Genomic DNA, 19,440 nt, shown 5'->3' with positions numbered 1-19,440 from the left:
CAAAATTGAATAAAATATACATTTTCAATCACGATATAAAAAAAAAAAAGTGCAATTCATTGGTTAATTAACATCGATAAAATTGATCAAAATTCATTTTCGTCAACGTTCTTCCGTGACAGATGAAGGAGAAAAAAGAAGAGCAATAAAAATAAATAAATAAATAAATAAATAAATAAATAAATAAACAAGCAGGCACCGACATCGAAATTCGAGAAATACTTGTACATACCGAATACATAACCTTTTTACGTATTCAGAGTAGGTACATCGGACTCTTTTACGTGACACTGCCTTAATTTCGTATTCTTCAATTCGTTTTATTTTCCCTTCCCTTTCCAATTCACCCTGCTTTTCTATTCTTTTTTTTTTTTTTTTATTTTCCTTCCAAATACGATCGTAGTCAACTTCTTTGATAAACAAATTATATATATTATACGTACAACCGACAGACATTTTTTAACAATTTCTCTCTCTCTCTCTCTCTCTTTCTTTTCAATTCCTCTTATTTTTTTCACCCTCTCCAACTAACAACAACAACAACAACAATAATAACAACAACAATAATAACAATAATAATTCCACGATCATTCGATTTCATTGCGCGCCCTCACCAGCGACCCTCTTATTTTCCTCTTATCTTTTCACTCCCCCCCCCCCCCCCCCTTCACTTTTCCTTCCCGTTTTTCACATTCTCCTTTCTTTTCTTTTTTCCCCCTTCCCTCTCACCTTCACCTCCTTAACCCGTGGGCCCCCATAATATATATGTATATACAATATACATACATATATATACGTATACAGAGGGGAATTACTGTATGCTATATGCATTATTTATGGAGCACCTACAAATGCCTAATCTACGTCTCAGACAGTATTTCCCCCCCTCCCCTCCCCCCTCTCTCGTCTCACCCTCACCCCTTAAAACGTACGCCTCTCTCACTCCTGCTGTCAAATTATTTAAAACAAGTTGAAAGGAGCCGCTCTCCCCTTTTCTCCCTTTTTTCTCCCTTTTCTCACTTTGCTCACTTGCTTGAAGAGGTGTGCAGGTGTTACGGGACACTTGCCTATGTAAGGTATATAACAATAGACACCGTTAATGATACACAAGTAAAACGTTATACACATGTATACACTTTCGTTGATAAAGATAAGCGAGTGAAAAAAAAAAAAATTATCTCACTTTACAAAAGAGAACGATTCTCGAAATTTCCGTTAACTTTGCACCCTTAATTAATTAATTATTTATTATTATTATTATTATTATCATCATCTTCACCCTCTAACGTTTAGAAATTCATTTTTTTATCTGTTCGATGGGGAACGTGTTAATAAACAACATTATCAAGAAGTAGGAATATTTAAAGATATAACTCGATGATTGCTGTTGTTCTTGTTATTATTTATCTCATTATAATTGTATGACACTAACGATGTAAAATATGGCTGGACAGTCGCGTGATATTTCCGAAAACGTGCTCGAAATCGCTCGAGGAAAATTCTGCTATTTCTCAGGGCTTGAATGTTGATGTTGTTATTATTATTATTACTATCATTACCGTCATTATTATCATTGGGTATTATACATTATTTTATTACACATTATTGGGTATTATATATTATTTTGTCAACTAAAACGTTGTTCAAACGGTTTGAAAATTCTTGAAAAATTCTGGAAAATTCCCCAAATTATCCGATTATTAATCCTGTACATTACCCATCATAAACACAAGCCTTGAGTGTAAAATCTTTCAGAGTCGACGCTAGTTTAATACCGTATTACGTATCGTGATACGTGTAACACGATGTATCCAATAGACTATCCACCAACCCTGTCAGCCTCAGGGAAAACGATCGCTAAAAGTAATGGTGAAAGGAGAAAATGAGAAGGGTAAGAACTACGGTAGTGGAGTATAAAGTGCGCCGGAGGATCGGATAATTTGAATAATTGAGCGTTGACGTTTGCGTTAAATTTCCTCGTCCACAAATACACGCGTAGATAACCATGCGGGGTGAATGGTATACAACCGTACATACATGTATATGGAACATTCCATGAAATCTCGATCAAGATTTTACGTCGATGTCTCAGATTGAGTTTATGATTTTTTTCTATAAAAGTATACGATGAAAAACGCGCAATGCAATTAATTTTCCAGAATTTTTCGACCCAGGGTATCTCAAGTACGATTGAAAAACTTTGAAAATTCAGAAAAACCTTTAGAAGACGGTGGTCTCACAACTTCGAGAGACGAATAAGAAAAATGAAAAAATATCAAATTATCATCGTTCGATTGCATTTTTGACGATAACGATGAACGCTAAAAATAGGTGTCACAATTTTTTTTTTTTCATACTTCACAAGATAGTTCTGATTTTTTTCAGATTTTAGACAGTGGATTTTTTCGCTATCAAGTTTTTTGAATCATGCTTCCGATAAGCTGGTTAACGAAAAATTCTGAAAATAATTGCGATTGGAGTTTTTCGTCATCAACTTTCATACGAAGAAAAAAATTATAAATCCAGTCTGAGACAACGACGTACAGTATCTTGATCGAGCTGTCATGGAATGCCCCATATACATATATATGTATACATACCTGTATAAATATGTTAAGTATAGGCTGCGAAACGCGACTTTACATACCTGCAGCTATATTATTATACGATACATGTACGTATCATGTATTATACCATAACAAGGCATACAAGACATTATGACACATCCGTGTGTGTGTGTGCGCGTGCTGTACATAACCTAGAGATATGTCTTAAAAAACCGACGGACAAGTATCGTTAATAACAGACTCGTATTATCGGCGAGCTTGCGAATCAACCGTTAAAATTGACCCTCAATCTCGAACGTTGCGGGTCGTTCAAGAATCGATATCGATCTCTTTGAGTCCCGTTTGACGAAATAAAGATCGAATAATATTGCTCCTTAATTTCACACGCTGATAATTCAACATTTGTTGCTTTATTTTTTTATAATACGTCACCACGTCAATTCGACCAAGATCTGAACCCTAATCGCGTGGATTTCGTCCGCGATTTTTTATATCGTCGTTACAGCTCGAAAAAGCATTACAGTTTTTTTTTTTTTGCGGACTTTGATAATGATTGCGACGTTTTTTAAAATTATGGACAACTGCGTAAAAATAATTTTTTCAACTCGTTTTGATCTTGTTTTTTAATTACCTGGATCCTAAAAATCTTTCCCAATACAACAACAATCTTTGAATATTAATTAAAATTGTAAATTGAAAAATCGAAATAACCAAAAGAAATTTATCATGAAGTTTGAATTTTTCTTTGGAATTTCAATTCAAGTTTACAGATGTATCGTATCAGAGAATACATACCGAACCCTGTATCTTCAAAATCAAAATCAAAATTACTAGAAAAAATTAATTAATCGGTTGAAAAGTTGTTGAAAAAAAAATTAAACGCTGGTTAAAAAATTTTTCGTTTTGCGAAATATCGCGATCATTTTCAAAACATCGTCATTTCAGGAGCTCTGGTAATAGCACGGAGGGTAGGATAAATCTTGAAAAAAAAAAAAAAAAAATTGCAATGCTTTTTAGAGTTGGAACAACAACATAAAAAATCATGGACCAAATCCAAGAAGGCGAGAGTAGGTGGAATGCCCCATATATGCACGCATTATACGTACAAATGTTTATCGCGATCGTTGCAACATATCGTCGGACCGCTGTCTGCTGCCTGTTATGCTCGATGACTTATCGATCATAAGGGATATGATTTATATTCAATAATCACTCCTATCCTATCCACCTACACATATATACTATATATCAATTATTATCTAGTCTGCTGAAAATCACATCATCAAAGGAATATTTATAAATAAAAAAATTGTCATTATTATCACTGTATTGTGATCACGACGATGGTATGAAAAAAGATTGGTAGCCGCAGGCGAAACAAAAACCTTAGTTAAAATAAACGACGCAGCAAAATGAGACGTTCAATTTCCACGCAAACGTTTGATTTTCTTTTTACACTCTTTGTCCGCAGAACGGAAATTGACGCGACGTCGAGCACAAAGGGCGGAACGTTGAAATTCGTTCGTGCGCTGAACAACATGACGCGAGAATCCGGAGGGGTGGTTAACATGCGTTGCGAGGTTGTCGGCGATCCGCCGCCGAAAAAGATACGTTGGTACAAAAACGAAGCGCCGGTTGAAGAGGAGCCGGGCAGAGTGAGCATAAGGAAAATTCACTCCCAGGTAAGCGATGATGATCGAGGCGTGTCAGCGAACATGATGTTAAGATCTTACAAAAATCCACTTTCTTTAAAAACTTTCTTTTTCTTAAACTACGCATATTCAAGTATATACTATATATATTCGGCTTCCTGACTAGGTACAACCCCTTAAAATGAGACAAAGAATGTTGGGAATTCGATCAACCTCTCGTTCCTTATTTTCTTGTTATCAGGCGCACGAGCATTCGGCCCAAAACATCGCCGGTAGCCGTTTGAAGATAACGAGACTCGACGTTATGGACACCGGTTATTATTCATGCAGAGCAAACAACGATCAAGATCGTATACAAAGCGAGGCAATCCTCCAAGTAAAAATGGTCCGATACGGTGAGTCCTGTCATCGTCGTACCTTAGCTTTGCCATAAATACATGTTCCAAAAAAATCATCCATTCCACAAACTCGAAGGTATCCTCAACACGTTTCCTTCCTATTTATCTGTCTTTTTTTTTATACTTATTCTCACTCCAAACTGGAGAAAAGTGATGAAAAAAAAAAAAAAAAAAAGCAAGAAAAACCGCGGAAAATGAAGGTAAGAAAAACCAGACCTCGAGGCAAGGTCCTTTGACGGGTCCATTAAACGCGTCCAATTTCCTGTACACACTGCACCCCCCCACGTCAAAAAACGTTCCTTGAAGCTAGTTGAAGCTAGGATCAGGATACGCGTTTATTGCAGCAGTATATTGAAACGTTGAAAAGATATCTTATAACTCGGCAGTCTAGCTATTGCGGTCTTACTAATACACTGCGCAAGGTACGCGAAGTGTAATGTACACGCAACGGTCGTTTGACGAGGGGGTTGAGGATATAATAAGGAGAAGGAGAAGAAGAAAGAGAGTGAAAAAAAAAAAAAAGAAATGTAGGGAACGAAACAGAAGTAAACAGAGGGAGCGAGGGGGATGAAAAACAATAAGAAGAAGACGTAGGGAAGAAATGAATCCTTGCGCTAGAACGAACTGCACCCTCGAAAATGATCGCGACGAAGGGATGAAGAAACGGGGGAACTTTTTAATTTCCTAAAAGTGCCAATATCAAAGTTTCTTTGCCTAAGCTCTTGTATCACATTATGTACAAAAGTGTGTTACATTGTGTGTGTATAGATCACGAAGGGAGAGTTGAATAGAAAAGTTTTTACAATATCCGTACTGCATACCCTCCGCACTGAATGGGTTTACAAATCAGTTCATTCGTTCGACCATATCGTCAATCCTGTAACAGTAGCTCGTACCAATGAAATAATTACCTGCCACGTTCACGAATGTTATTTCATTCATTCGTTAGGAAATAAATGAAACGAGAGAATTAGAACCGGGTTAGAACAATGAAAGCCACATATAACTGCACTTGAAAATTCAATACCTAATCTGTAAAAGTTACAGGAAGAAGTAACGAGAGGCAATTCGATATTAGATATACTTCGTTGCACACTTGAAGTGTCTCCGGTATGAGTTCGCGATAAGAAGAAAAAGATCGGGCATAAAACAATGGAATGTTCATATTTTACGATTCCCTTGGTTTATGCATCCATATAAGTGGTCTCTTCGTGTCTTGGAGTGAGAATTCACTCCAATCATCGGGTGAAATTCAAAGTGATTTTATTCGCTCCAAGCGTTTGGAGTGGAAAAGTTCACTCTTAAAGATTGCGTGAATATTTCATTCCATCATGCGAGTTCTGCAATTTTCACTCCAATGATATTTCGAGAGTAGGCAGTAATCTTTCTTCGATATTCCGGTTTTCTACACTCTCCCGACTTCCGCAACTATAATAAACTGCGCAAAACGGTGGCAAGCACCGTGTCTGCTTCCACCCTACAAACTTCCGCTCTGAAATACGTAGTGAAGTAAGTTGCAATGAAACTCGTACGTCTTGAACGTCGGACTTGAACGTTCGTCTAATTGTGTCTTCAATTTTTTCCTATTACCATTTTCCCCTTCTTCATCTTTTTCTTCTAATGGTAATTACAATTACCGAGCCACAATCATGCCGCTACGTCCACGACGTGCATCGAGAAAAAGATTAAGAAATAAGAACCAAGCAGCGGCATTCGTCCCGGAGGCTGCACACCTGGTCTCAATTTGCATGTTAAATTGGATCGTGGGCGTCGTTCCTCGTTGCTGGTTGCATGTATCCCATATTCGAGCTGGGTATCATATCTTAATTACTCGACGCTCAGAGAGCAGAGTCGTTTAAACTCGCGAGCTATATCCTGTCTGTACTCCTCACACTCCTCATACACCGATCATATATAAACAAATTATACTTAATGCACTCACAGAATCCAACTTAAATTACCCTAACGAAAAACTGAAAAAAAAAACAACAAAAAACGGCATTTCCGATAATTATTGACGGTCAAGCAATGCATTCGTGTAACGTCAAATAAAACCTCAGTGACATCCGTTAACAATCCCCCCCCCCCTTCAAAACCCATTAAACGACGTTGAAGATAAATAGTCGTATCAAAAACGAAGCGGTCATTTTTATCCCCGTTTAAAAAAGTGATAAAATAAATGTTCAAATGTGTCTTCTACGTTCGACAAAATCAAAATACGTAAACCTAAAATAGTGTTTTCAACTGGCTTGCAAGCAACTCAATTTTATGCAACCAAAATGCATCTGTGGTAAAGTGATTTTCGAAATAAGAAGCTCGAGTCACGGATGGACCCAAGTACTAGAAATTGAAACGAAACTGACAATGAAGCGAGTGAAGGACGGTAATGAAGAAGAAGAGAGCTGGAGTACGAGTACGAGAAAGACAAGGAACTTTTCAATTTAAACTAAAAGCTCGCGAAGCTGAAGAATACCTGCATGAAGAACGCAAACTGAAAGATCTCCTTTTGTATTTTACCGCACGTAACCACACGTAGCTAGACAGATTCCGTAATGCCAAAGCCATAGCCTCAACTCCCTGCAACATCAATTATTCTATGTCTCCTCTTCCTCTCCCTGCACCATGCAATGCAGTGAGGCTTTGGCGTGTCCCGCATACAGATCTCGGTGATGACGGCAACAGAGAAAGTGCGACTTGATGTAATAGAAGTACAACAAAACACTACACGGTGTTATTCAAATTGTCTTCTGATACTGTCTTTCCTGTTCTTTGGTATTCCAAAGTCACCTGAAGAGTAAAGCGCAGCTTTGATTGATATGCGGACGGATGTAGCCGACGAAATTCGCCAAAGGGTAACTTGAACATACAACCAAACCGTGTATTATACCCGTAACCATGGTGTGCGGTAAAAAATCCGTACCAAACCCAAAGACGTTAAAAGTGGAATACTTCCAGGGCGTAAGAAGAATTCAAACACGGTTGCCGAGACTTTTGAAGGACAATCAAAGTTCAAGGACATTTGCAGGACCAATGGACACCATGATACCCTTAACCAGAATCACTGTCTGGAGTACTGCTACCGTTTGTTTGACAATGCTTGGCATTGAAGTATTACGAAGGGATAAATAAAATGATCCAAGAACCATGGAGAGAGGAGAGAGGCGAATCGTTGGGTTAATCGTTGTGGACGTGCCTTGAGACTCCTCCAAGCAACATACCCTAGGTATAAACGAGAGCGAGGCTGGTCTCCGACGGAGTAAACCCGAGAGCATGTTCCGTGCAGGCGTGACCGACTCGGTGATCCTAGATAAGACAGGCTTTGCCCGATGCCCGGGTGACCCATGGTCGGGTCCACCTACGACGCCAAGTCGTGCCGCCTCGAGCATTCGTCGTTGTTCCGACATTATACCCACGTATTTGTGTATAAGTACAGCATCTACGACGCAAGGCAATAGCGAAGACGGGATAATATTTCTAGTACAAGTTTTGAAGAAGACGAGGATGAGAAGAAGGTTGAAAGACTACGGAGGATAGAGGTACTGGGAGGACTATCTCCGTTTGTAGAAAGTGTCCTCAAACTAGAGGAAAATCAAGATGACGTTGCTGCAGCAAAAGTTCCACAAAGCGCCAATCACATTGAACCCAATTGAACCCAATTGAACCCTGATTGCTAAGCGCCAATCAGATTGTGACCCTTGTTGCTTATGAGTGCTACTCCGGTGACTCGTTGAACAACTGTTTGCCGCTTTTTGGCCGATACTTTTTCAGTTGCGAACCCATATAAGATACTTCTCCTTGTCTCTACCATCCATCTAGCAAAGATGCAATATGTACACAGAGACGATGGAGCTGTTTCAGTTCAAGAGCGTAGATGGGTATACAGTTCACCGTGTTTCGTCTCAAGGACCCGTGCCGTTTACTCGACCATAAATTGTTCGGAATTTCATCGTGTTTGAAACTATCCTCGAAACTTGTAGGTATTTACTGACGGAGCGAAATGATCACCAGAGCATAGCCTCGTCTCTATATTTCTCTTATTTAATCGAGAATATGCGGGGTGATTATAATTCGCGGAGTTTGAGCATCGAAATATGTTTACCGACACAACAACGATACCGGAACGGTATCATAACCGAAATATCTGCGGCATACTTCGGACAACTTGGGATCTGCGATTTGCCCGAAAATCCGTAACTAGCCTGAGAAGGTAGCCTACGTGTATAGTGTATGGTTAGGATACGTTACCAATGCGTGTTTGCGTAACTGTACTTAGCGGTACGTGACCAACTCCTTAAACATGTTGTGTGTTGAGTCTCTCGAGACTTCTTCCTTATACAATACACTACACCCAAGGCATTCCTGAATGTATATCTATAGATTTAAGTTCGTGTATATCCAAGGCTGGCCGCAGGACACCTGGTGGAACACCTGGAGTCCCATAAGGAGTGACCGCGTTGGGAGAAAAAGAAGGAAGGAAAATACCATCTTGGAAAAGACGGTCATGCTGCAGTTCGATTATCGTCAACGTGAATTTTTTTTTAAACAATTTCAACCGGGTATACAACAAGTTCGAAAGTATGATACGCTTATTAAAGAGCGTAGACCTCGACGTTGCGTATTAAGACGACGGTAAACCGCATACACGATTTTTATCACGCATAATCTTGGGTATATATTTCATTATACTATTTTCTCGGTTATACATTTCTTGCTCCTTTTTCTTTTCCAAGTTTTTGTTCTTCTAATTTTTTTTTCCACGTGGTGGGTTTACTTGAAGGAAACACGGTATATCCGAGTAGTAAACCGCACTGCAGTTGCATTCGGTCGACTTATAACCATGGTGTATAAAAGTATGAAATTACAACCGCAAAATCTACATAATGACCAGCCATATGCTAGGCTCGAGTTCATTCGTTCGAAAAATTGAACAAGTCCATTATATTATACATAATCGAGGGGTTGTTCGCTCATAAATTGGGTAACAAGCGATTTCGAGAAACTTTAAAGGATTTCATACGATTTCGTGAGATTTCGAGTGATTTCAAACGTTTTTAAAGCTGCTACTTGCAAAAGTGATTCTCTATTTCAACGAGTGAATACCTCCCCACACATAATGCATAATGAATCTGAAATCATCGATAAAATCATCTCTCGTGATCAGTTGAAGTCCTTTTTGAAACCACCAAAAGCGTGCGTTACAATTCCAGTAGTGTACGCGTATCTGAAAGAATTGTCTAGTAAAAATAACCATATTCCAAATAAAAATTTCAGTAAGATTTCGCGGTAACTGTAAAACGTAGTTTATTTAACTGCATTGATAATGACTACCCTTGCACACGTGAAAAAAGTACACGGTATCTGCTGAAGAAAATATTCAATTAAACTATACGAATGGTGGAAAATACTTCAAGATCAGCCGATTGTTTCTGTTGAATTGGAATAGCGGGATTTCCGACATCGCTTCTCTCCGACGGTGTACAAAATAATTAAAACGAGACCAGAACTTCGACCATCAGCCCTTCCATATACCTACCAATTCCCTCGAAGAATAGAAATGTTCCTGTTTACCAGTATTTAACTTCGTCCCCTTTTTCTGCCGCACGGCCATTAAACGGTTCATCGATTCCCTGGCTGGAATAATTCGGTATAATTCGTGCCTAGCTGCTGCTGCCTGCTGCTGATGTTATACCAGGATACACAGTGTGCAACGTAGCAGAGGCTTATATTCAGTGAAACGAATCCTGTAGGACGGGCGTTATGTGCTCGTACGATTCAACGGGATGGAAAAAAGATGAAAAAGAAGAAAAAGAAGAAGAAGAAGAAGAAGAAGAAGAAGAATAAGCAGAAGAAAAGCTATCGGCTTATCTATATAACCCTCGGCTAAAACATCCCAAGCGAACGGACGCGGAAAGAGCAAAGGAGTATAAGGGATGAAACCGTCTTCTCGATGTGACACGGTCGTGCGGAAGATAAGATGTTAAGGGGTTACTTATATCTTTCTCCTCCTTATAGAGTATACCTCGGACAGTCATTTTTTTTTCTTTCCCTTCGTACCACGTCTGCTCAAATTTGGATCGAAGATCCCCGAACTTTCATCCCTTGATATCAGTTCCATAAAAGTTGGAACGATATCCACCAGAAACCAGCAATTCTCTATATTACCTTTCTAATGAATTGATGATTGCGTTTATCCCTTCTTTTTATATTTTCTCTTTAATCTTCAATTTTATACGATACAACTGACAAAATTACGATATTTACAATGATATGGAACTTGAATTCAAATAATCGAAGACCTTCGCAGACTTCCTCCCTGAATTTGAAAAATTCGTTATCAAGTGCAATTTGCAAGCAGCGTGATAAAGTGGTAGAGAAAAAAAAAAAAACAAACAAACAAACAAACAAAGAGACCATTATTCAACGGAGTCTAGTATACCGCCCTGTTGAACACAAGCCTTGGTAAACGCAATCTCGAACTTGTATCTCCCCGCCAAGAGTCGAAAATGATCACCATTGCGTGTAACCGCGTTGTTATAGATACAAGATGTTGTTTCTCCGCCTTCTATTCCCACAAACCGGGCGCTAATGGCAACATGCCTCGACATTTAACACCCGGACACGGCATGGCAAGGCATGAAAAGAGGAAGAGAAGAGGAGGAGAATCGCGATTAGGACGTGCAACGCTCGACGCCTATCAAAATTGTTTAAAGGGTGGCCCAGCCCATTAGGTGCGTGAAACGTGTATCGATAGTCGGTCTCGAGGTGATGAAGTGAAGCGATAACGAAAATTCTCTGGATTACAGTCGTCGCTAATTATCCGACCATTCTCCGTACTCTTGATATGTATGCATTCAAGAAACGATATCTAGTCAACTTAAAAAAGGCAATCAATGCGAAACGGTTGAAATTCATGTCGCATCTCCCACTTCATTATTATTTGCCAACGTCAACGACACCAAGTATAGCAACTATAAAGTGCAACGAGAATGTCTCGATTTTCTATTGGTTGAGAAAACAAAAAAACAATATTGGCACTCAGACAACGGAGAGAAATAAACTGTTGAAGAAATACATTTCCAAGAAAGAGAAAAAGTAATTCAAAGAACAATCAAAATTAGTAACGGTGAAAATAACGCAACGACCAAGCTAAAAAACAAAGTCTGTACCTACCACAACCATTAAACACCAACAACGATGAACGAGACCGATAGTGGCGAGCATGCAAAGCGGACAAGTTTTCGTAAACGCATGTCGCATTGTACCTTTTACTCGGTACGGTTGTACCCTTCCATTCGTGCGTAGATTCGAGCAGCCGAGCCGCGCCGGACTTTCAAAGAACGGAGTCGCCGCAGAATCGTCGTCTGGGCGAAGGCGAACTAACGAAACGAAACGCGAAGTGCGCAATGCCCGCGACAACGAAGCATAAAGGCTTTGTCTCGCCAACGGACCTCGAAAGCTCGGCGAACCAACGACGACAAGTTCAAGGCGGAAGCTTTGACTTTTGCTAGAGTGTAGGAAAGGATCACGCTTCTCCGGCTTGGCTCTCCCTTTGCGGCTCCATTCGATGGCAACCATGCTCGGAAGAACGTTCGATGAAAGACAGAGAGAGAGAGAGAGAGAGAGAGAGAGAGAGAGAGAGAGAAGGGGAGGGAGACTGATCCTAGGCGTAATAGATTACAACCCGAGTATCACGAAGTGGGTGGAGCAAAGCTGTAGGAATTGATACCAGCCAATCTGAGAAATCCGGAAACCCTTTGGAAGTCGATATAGAGCAAGGAGTGCGAAAGAGTTGGACACGATCGCGAAGCTTTTACTGCCGACGTTAAAAAACTGATCAAGTGTTTGAGAAATTATGCCGAGCGTTAAAGTTTGCTTGAATAACCTGAGACGCGTTCCACCTACACACCTTACACGTACATCCATATACATACGTATTACACACATTTAAACCGCGACTAATGGAGATTAGCTTGGGTTAAAACCTGCGGATAGCCGCGGGAAATAATATTAACTAAAACCGTCCCTAGGGATGTTCGGAGTAGAGAGAAGAAGCGAGAGAACAGAGAGAAAGGGGGTGGAGGGGGGGGGGAAGAGGGATGGTGGATTTGAGCTTTAAATCAGCCGGTAATCCACGGGGGATTATTTTCCGTCGTCTGTAAAGGTATAAGCATATAAATACCCATAACGCACGGTGTCTGCTATCCGTGCATACATACATACCTATGTAAACGTACGTGTATGTATCTAATTTTACGCGTATATTTATAGATTATATAGCACGACGGATGTTAAATAGAAATTCTCGACAGCGGAAAATATCATTATAGATGTAACAACGACCCGTGTGGTGGAAATTAACACGTTCACTTTCGAATGAAAATACAGACTCAACAATTATTTAATATACAATATATCTTGATAAAATCGTAAAAAACAAAAATCAAGAACGTATTGTTTATCAAATGAAACGAATTCCTGCGCCAATTCTTTATTCCCTCGATTCTCTCTTGTTTCTACGCGCATACTACGCTAAAATTCTACATCAAAAGCAGATGTTTTCTCAGGTTAACCAACCGTCGTTAAGTTCAGACTTTATTTAACCTCAAAAAATTGGAAGCCTGTCGATGTCAGTTGTTCTCAACTTCGGTCCTTCCCCCGATTAATAATTTTTCCGAATAAAAACAATCTCAATCTGCCCGTTCGACATTCAAAAACAGTTCCAACGGTCAAAATGTTCGAACAACATTGACAATTGTCACCGACGGGTGGTTAAAATTTTTGAGGTTAGAGACATCGTGGCGAGCCGTCGTCCGAACTCACGTAGGTTGGTAAACCTGACAAAACGACCGCTTTTGCTCTACAATTTTGGCGCATGCGCGTTCGACAATTCGACGGTCAGCTACTCACTCCGTCGATACATACATCTTCCTTCCTTTTCGATAGCCGTTTTAATGTGGCAAAAACCGCGAACCGCGGGTCGATGTGTTAAGCCGAGCATCCGGCACGATGAAACCCACCCGCCGGATTAACCAATCGCGCACAAACATGGAAAACCGCAAATTCGCTTCAACGATGATCGCCGCGGTCTGACCGCACGACGTTACGCGTACCGCAATAAGGCGGAAACAACGCACGAGCCGGCATGGCAGTTGCGGAACGTTTCTCTGCGGTCGAGTCGTAAAATCGAAACACCCCCGAAATTCCTGTACCGCTGGTCCGCGATGTCTTGAAATACATGCATGTGTACGGTGCATTCCACGTCAAATTTCTAACCCACGTACTTCACGCCCTTCGATTATTGATATCTTCTTACCGTCACGCTGCTTCCAACCCAAAAAGGGTCTCAAAGATATTTTTATTTTTTATTAGCCACCAGCGAAATTTCACAATCATATTTTAAATCGTAAGATCGGTGTAAATTTTTTCAGATTCTCAAAAATGGCGTTGCCGGTATTTGTTGTTAAATTTTTTTTAAATTCTACCATCGCCCATCAAAATCTGACAAAAATTCCAAGACCCTTTTGCGTCGGTTGCAACGTCGTACGAAAAAATGATCAATATCGAAGGTGTCGAGGTCCCTACGTGCGTTACAAATTTCACGTGGAATAAATGGAATTAGGTCAGAGACAGTTGTTCACGGATCGTAGCGCATGCGCATTAAATTTTAGCAGACGACAGACCATGCAGTCATTACGAATTCGCTCTGTATAATACACGCTACGACATTTGAAAAATTTCCTTTTTTCGGTGTTGTACAATAATTCGCAATTTCGATCGTCATGTTAGCAGAAAAAAAAAACAAAAAAAGGAGAAAGAAAAAATCTTCGACATCGCAATTTTTATCCCGGATGAATGTTTAAATTGTATATTTCAAAACACGTCGTGTCGTCGTTATACGAGCATTGCACAGATTATCAGTAGTATTTATACTTCGTGTTTCCTACGTGATTTGAAATTTTTTCAACGATTCGTAATATAACATTTACCTACGGTGCGTAGCCGATCGTATTACATAAACTAGATTCGAATGGCGATTGTAATACCTAAGCCGCAGTCGTTGGTACGGACCGTTGCGTATTTGGAATATATAATGTACGCATAGGTATAGCATATAAGTATGTGTAATAAAGGTGGGATGTTATATAATTACAAAACCGATTACACGCATGTTATACGATATCTAGGATATATTTATGCGAACGATATATGTAATCTGAAGCAGTGGAAGGCGCGTGGCATTTCCCTCAGGTTTTAAACTTCGATCCTTGAATGTACACCGTATTGATAATATATATTCAAGAGCTTTAAGTCAGCGATAACAACGACAAAATAGAGCATCGCGACGGTGTGAAAGAACAAACAACTGTACACGCGCAAATAAATAAATAAAAACATGTTTTACAATCCTTGTGTTAGTTTTTTGTTTTTTCTTTTCTTTTTTTTTGCTTCTTCCGAATCGTTCTCCCTTACGTTCGTCAAACAATATGAGAAGAATTCAGGTACACGATACATATGTACATATATAATTTGTTCAAATACCTTTTCCCCCAGTGATTAAAATCGTATAACACACGAAATGTACGTATGCAGCTCGTAACAATATACGATACGTGTACGTACACGTTAAAAGCAACTCGCGTTGGAATTTTCGCATTTCATTTCATTTCACCGCACACGCCAGTTTCAAAAAGGGTTCCGCGGTTTATTCCGACGTACACGTGCAGACGTGCCGACAATAACGCAGAATCGTGGTCTGTTTCTTTACGGTGTATTGCAACGGCTTCTCCACGTGGTACAAAGCAGGTTTAAATTTTATACACACACACACGCGCTCACCCACATTTGTATATTTGTACAAACATACGGGCGTAATCGCGCGTGTTACACATGCATAACCCACCACCGTGAATTTGACCAACATTTCAAAGCTGAGCGTAAGGGCTGAGGGCTGAATTTGGGGTTCAAAACAATCAAAGGTAATTATCTGGAATAATTAAAGCCCGCTCCGCAAGACCGCAGTAGGCATTGTATAAACGTACGCACGGCTGTCACGGAGGTCGGTGATCCTCTCTGCACCAGAGGAATTTCTCCTCTCGACATTAATTTCAACCTACAAATTCGTAACATTGTACGACAACAACAATAACGCGGAAAATAAGAGAACCTATGAGAGGAACAGAGTTTTTAATAAAAACGATGATGTATATTGAATTAACGAATGATAGTTACTGTCAATCTTGTGAATAATCGTGAATAATCAACTTATCTCGACATTAACGTCAATTTATCGTTGCACAAGCATTAAATTCTCGCCACAGTCACGCGAAAATCTAGTAACAGTGATCGTAACGAGAAAGAATAGTAACGGATACTAGACTTCCCGGTAACAGTTGGAAAACTAATTATCATTTCGTGCCTAGAACAATATTTTTCGATTGTGGTAAAAAATGGAAATAGTTAAAAACTAAGCGCTGAAGGGTACTAAAATTTTCTCTCAGTGATAGTCGAGAATTGACGACGAGAATGGCCCATACGTGTAATCGGCGATTGGCGCAGTCACATTATGGTTTCGATCCCAATTCGAGAGAGGCAGGCACCCTCTTCCCTTATTATCCCTTCTTGGTTAGTTGCCTTAGCAGGTCACGTCACAGGATTTTAATGAATAATTTACGAGGGGTTGCGCCTAAGAAGTGTGTTGTCCTTTAATTCAATCCCGGTAGTATATATAAGCGATATAGTTATGGTACAGCGGTAGTAGAAGTAGTAGTAGTTCAAGCCCTGCGGCATATACGTGATTCGAATGAATTTATTTCTCTCCCTTTCTATATTATTTTCCTTGACTTTTCTCTATTTTACACACCCTGCGCATCTCCGCGCCACAATAAAATCGTTTTTTAATTTTTTCTTTCCACTTATACTCTGTCCGATAAAAATAAAATCAATAAAAACGAGGTTAAGAGAGGAAAAAAAAAAAAAAAAAAAAACAAACACAGTTCTGTAATTAATTTTGGAAAATCATGCTCCTTGAATATATCGCGTATACATTGTATAAATAAATTTTCCCGCGTGATCGTTAATAGTGTTAATTTAATACACATGGTACAATTAATACGTGCATATTCTGATACATCGCGCTGCGCGATGAATGCAGATATAGACTCTTAAATACACGTCCGTGGAAAAAAAAAAATAACCGATAGCGTATAACATGTATCTATATGCATAAGATATTTTATATACATAGGTATACAAATACACATGTGACCTGCAGTATAGACGATGGATCTTGTCTCGAGCAGGAAGTGCGGAAGATAAGCTATCCCGGAGCCATTAATAACACAAAGTTACGATATATATATGTATATATATATATATGTATATGTATGCATGTTGTATATATTTTCCCTGCATTTCACTCTCAGCTCATTCTTTCGTTCTCAATTTGCTTTGCAGCATTACAAAATATATATATATATATATATATATATAATATATATATAATTGTTAATTAGCAGAAATTTATCAAAGTTAAAATTTCGGTCACCCCGATTAAGTAAATAATCTGCACCTAACAATAATATCTGATTTTCCATTACACCTATATACCGTAAGGTTGGTAAAAAAAAATAAAAATTCTAATCCGTTACTTTGTTTACACGGCATGTGTAATATAAATTATTACATTTCCGAACGCTGAAAGTAAGATGATCGATTTTTTCAAATTGAATTGAATTACGCGCAAGGGTGAAATATTCCATTTCTCGTCCTCCTTCGCCTCCTCTTACACGATCTACGTTTCGTGACATTCGAATGAGCCTGAAATATTGCTAAAAGTATCGATGCCCATCCCTCCAATTCAGAATCCTCAAGTACAGGATTTTCTCCCCCCGTATGGCATGACTCAAATGTGCGTGATTCTGTATCTGTATATATGTATATATATATATTGTGTAATACATATGTATGCATGTATATGCGTAATATAAGAGGAAAAAATTCACGTTAGTCACGTGTAAACAAGACGGTGCGTGCAGCGTGCGTTCCTTTTCCATTCTACACATACATGCATATATATCGAATGTTATACGACTTCCATTCCATTTCTTTTTCCTTCTCCTCCCTGCCATCCTTTTTCAAGTATCGAACAAATGAGTTTGAGAAAAGTTGAAGAATCGCGAGGCAATCTGTCGGCTATAATTCATATACATCTATAATATTGAATGATAAATGTGAATGTATATGAATAATATACATACGTACATGCGTATAGAAAGAAATGGGAGCGAGGCATTTGCATACGTCGAATATTGGAAGAAAAGAGCGTGAAACGAAAGAGAAACGAGAATTAGAAAAAAAAAACTGTAAAGTTTTTCACCCCTCAAGAAACGCAGCCGCAGCTTGTATCGCCGTGTTTAGATCGAAATGTCGAATTTTCAAAAAAAAGAGAAAACTTAATAATATGTAGAGAATTTAAAAATGACGAAAGTCGAAGTATGGAGGAGTAAAAGATTGGAAAGGCTAGAACGTAGAATATCAAAATGTAGAATCGTCAAAATTACTATCAATGATACAGAATCGTACAGAGATTCTCGATTTTGCTGCACCACGTCACGACCTTTCGATATTTTGTCTCTCTGTACATCGACTTACTATGCTTTCAATTTTATTGTTCATCAACTTTCCACTTTTCTGTTAAATTCTACGAATAAAATTATCGCGTCTATGAAAACTCGATATTTCGGTTCTTCCGTCAATCAGCGATTCCAGTATTTCTACCTCTACCCAGATTCGTCCATCTTATACATACATATTCTGCATGAATACATAACATATGTAGTACGAATATATGTACCTATACTAATGTAATATGAAAAACGCAGGGATTTGAAAATATTCAACATATAAAAATAAAAGAAATAAAACTGCGGTATAACGATCGGCAATCCTTCGCGCACAAAGTTCTTTGAAAATCAAAAAAAGTAAATAAATAAATACCGAAAGCAAATTGAAAAGTACAGAGAAGAAAAAAAATCGACAAATACCGGGTGACAGAGAATATGTAACAAACAAAAATTCGAAGATTAACCCATACCGATAAATTATTAATAAAAGTGAATTAAATACATACACACATGATTGTAAAATTTTTCTGTGCACGTAACGCGTCATGTATGACATCTTATGTGATACGTACACCTTGTACATATAAGGTTTGATTTTGATCCCCCGTCTGCAAGCACTCGTTTCGCGTTTTCCTGACTTCCGGGGGATGAGAGGGAGAAAAAAATAAGGAAAGGAAGCGGAAGAGAGAGAGAGAGAGAGAGAGAGAAAGAGTGGTAGAGAAACACATATAGAAATTGTGTTTGTCATAGGCACACACGCGAGAGAGAAACTGGAATCAGTCAAAGCTGCGATACAAAGAGATGGAAAGAGGGAAAAGAACTCATACGGTATTTTTATATATACACACACACACATATATATATATATATATACATATATATAAGAGCTACTCATGACGTTCACAGCACGTATAAGTGCAACAAAGCAAATAATATCTCAGATCCAAATCTACCCTTACCCACCCATATAACATGTTATATACAATACGCATGTATGTATGGGAAATTCCATGCGAATCCAACCAACGTCTGACCTCCCTTTACCATTTCTGATTTTGTTTTGAAATATTTCTTGCAATTGTCCCTTTTATTCAACTGCTCAATTATTTGTAAATATTTCAAAGTGATTTTGAGACGGACCTTTTTTTTTTTTTAAACTCTCACAAAAAATCTGAGAAACTGTGTTTTCTATTACAAACAT

General features: G+C 38.8%; 2 protein-coding genes across 2 annotated transcripts in view; one reads left to right on the top strand and one right to left on the bottom strand.

Annotated features, from left to right (window-relative positions):
• The window catches only part of LOC124178035, a 108,550-nt gene that overhangs the window by 73,795 nt on the left and 15,315 nt on the right, over positions 1-19,440 (bottom strand). The window lies entirely within an intron of this gene.
• Positions 1-19,440, top strand: part of LOC124178034 (tyrosine-protein kinase transmembrane receptor Ror) — a 125,145-nt gene that overhangs the window by 95,157 nt on the left and 10,548 nt on the right. The window contains exons 3-4 of the mRNA XM_046561108.1: positions 4,039-4,249; positions 4,461-4,614. Of these exons, the coding sequence (XP_046417064.1) occupies positions 4,039-4,249; positions 4,461-4,614 (365 nt within the window). The remainder of the gene's footprint in view (positions 1-4,038; positions 4,250-4,460; positions 4,615-19,440) is intronic.

The sequence above is a fragment of the Neodiprion fabricii genome, chromosome 3 (genome assembly GCF_021155785.1).
Source record: "Neodiprion fabricii isolate iyNeoFabr1 chromosome 3, iyNeoFabr1.1, whole genome shotgun sequence".
In the NCBI taxonomy this organism is placed as follows: domain Eukaryota; kingdom Metazoa; phylum Arthropoda; class Insecta; order Hymenoptera; family Diprionidae; genus Neodiprion; species Neodiprion fabricii.
This window is presented reverse-complemented; position numbering and strand designations above follow the sequence as displayed.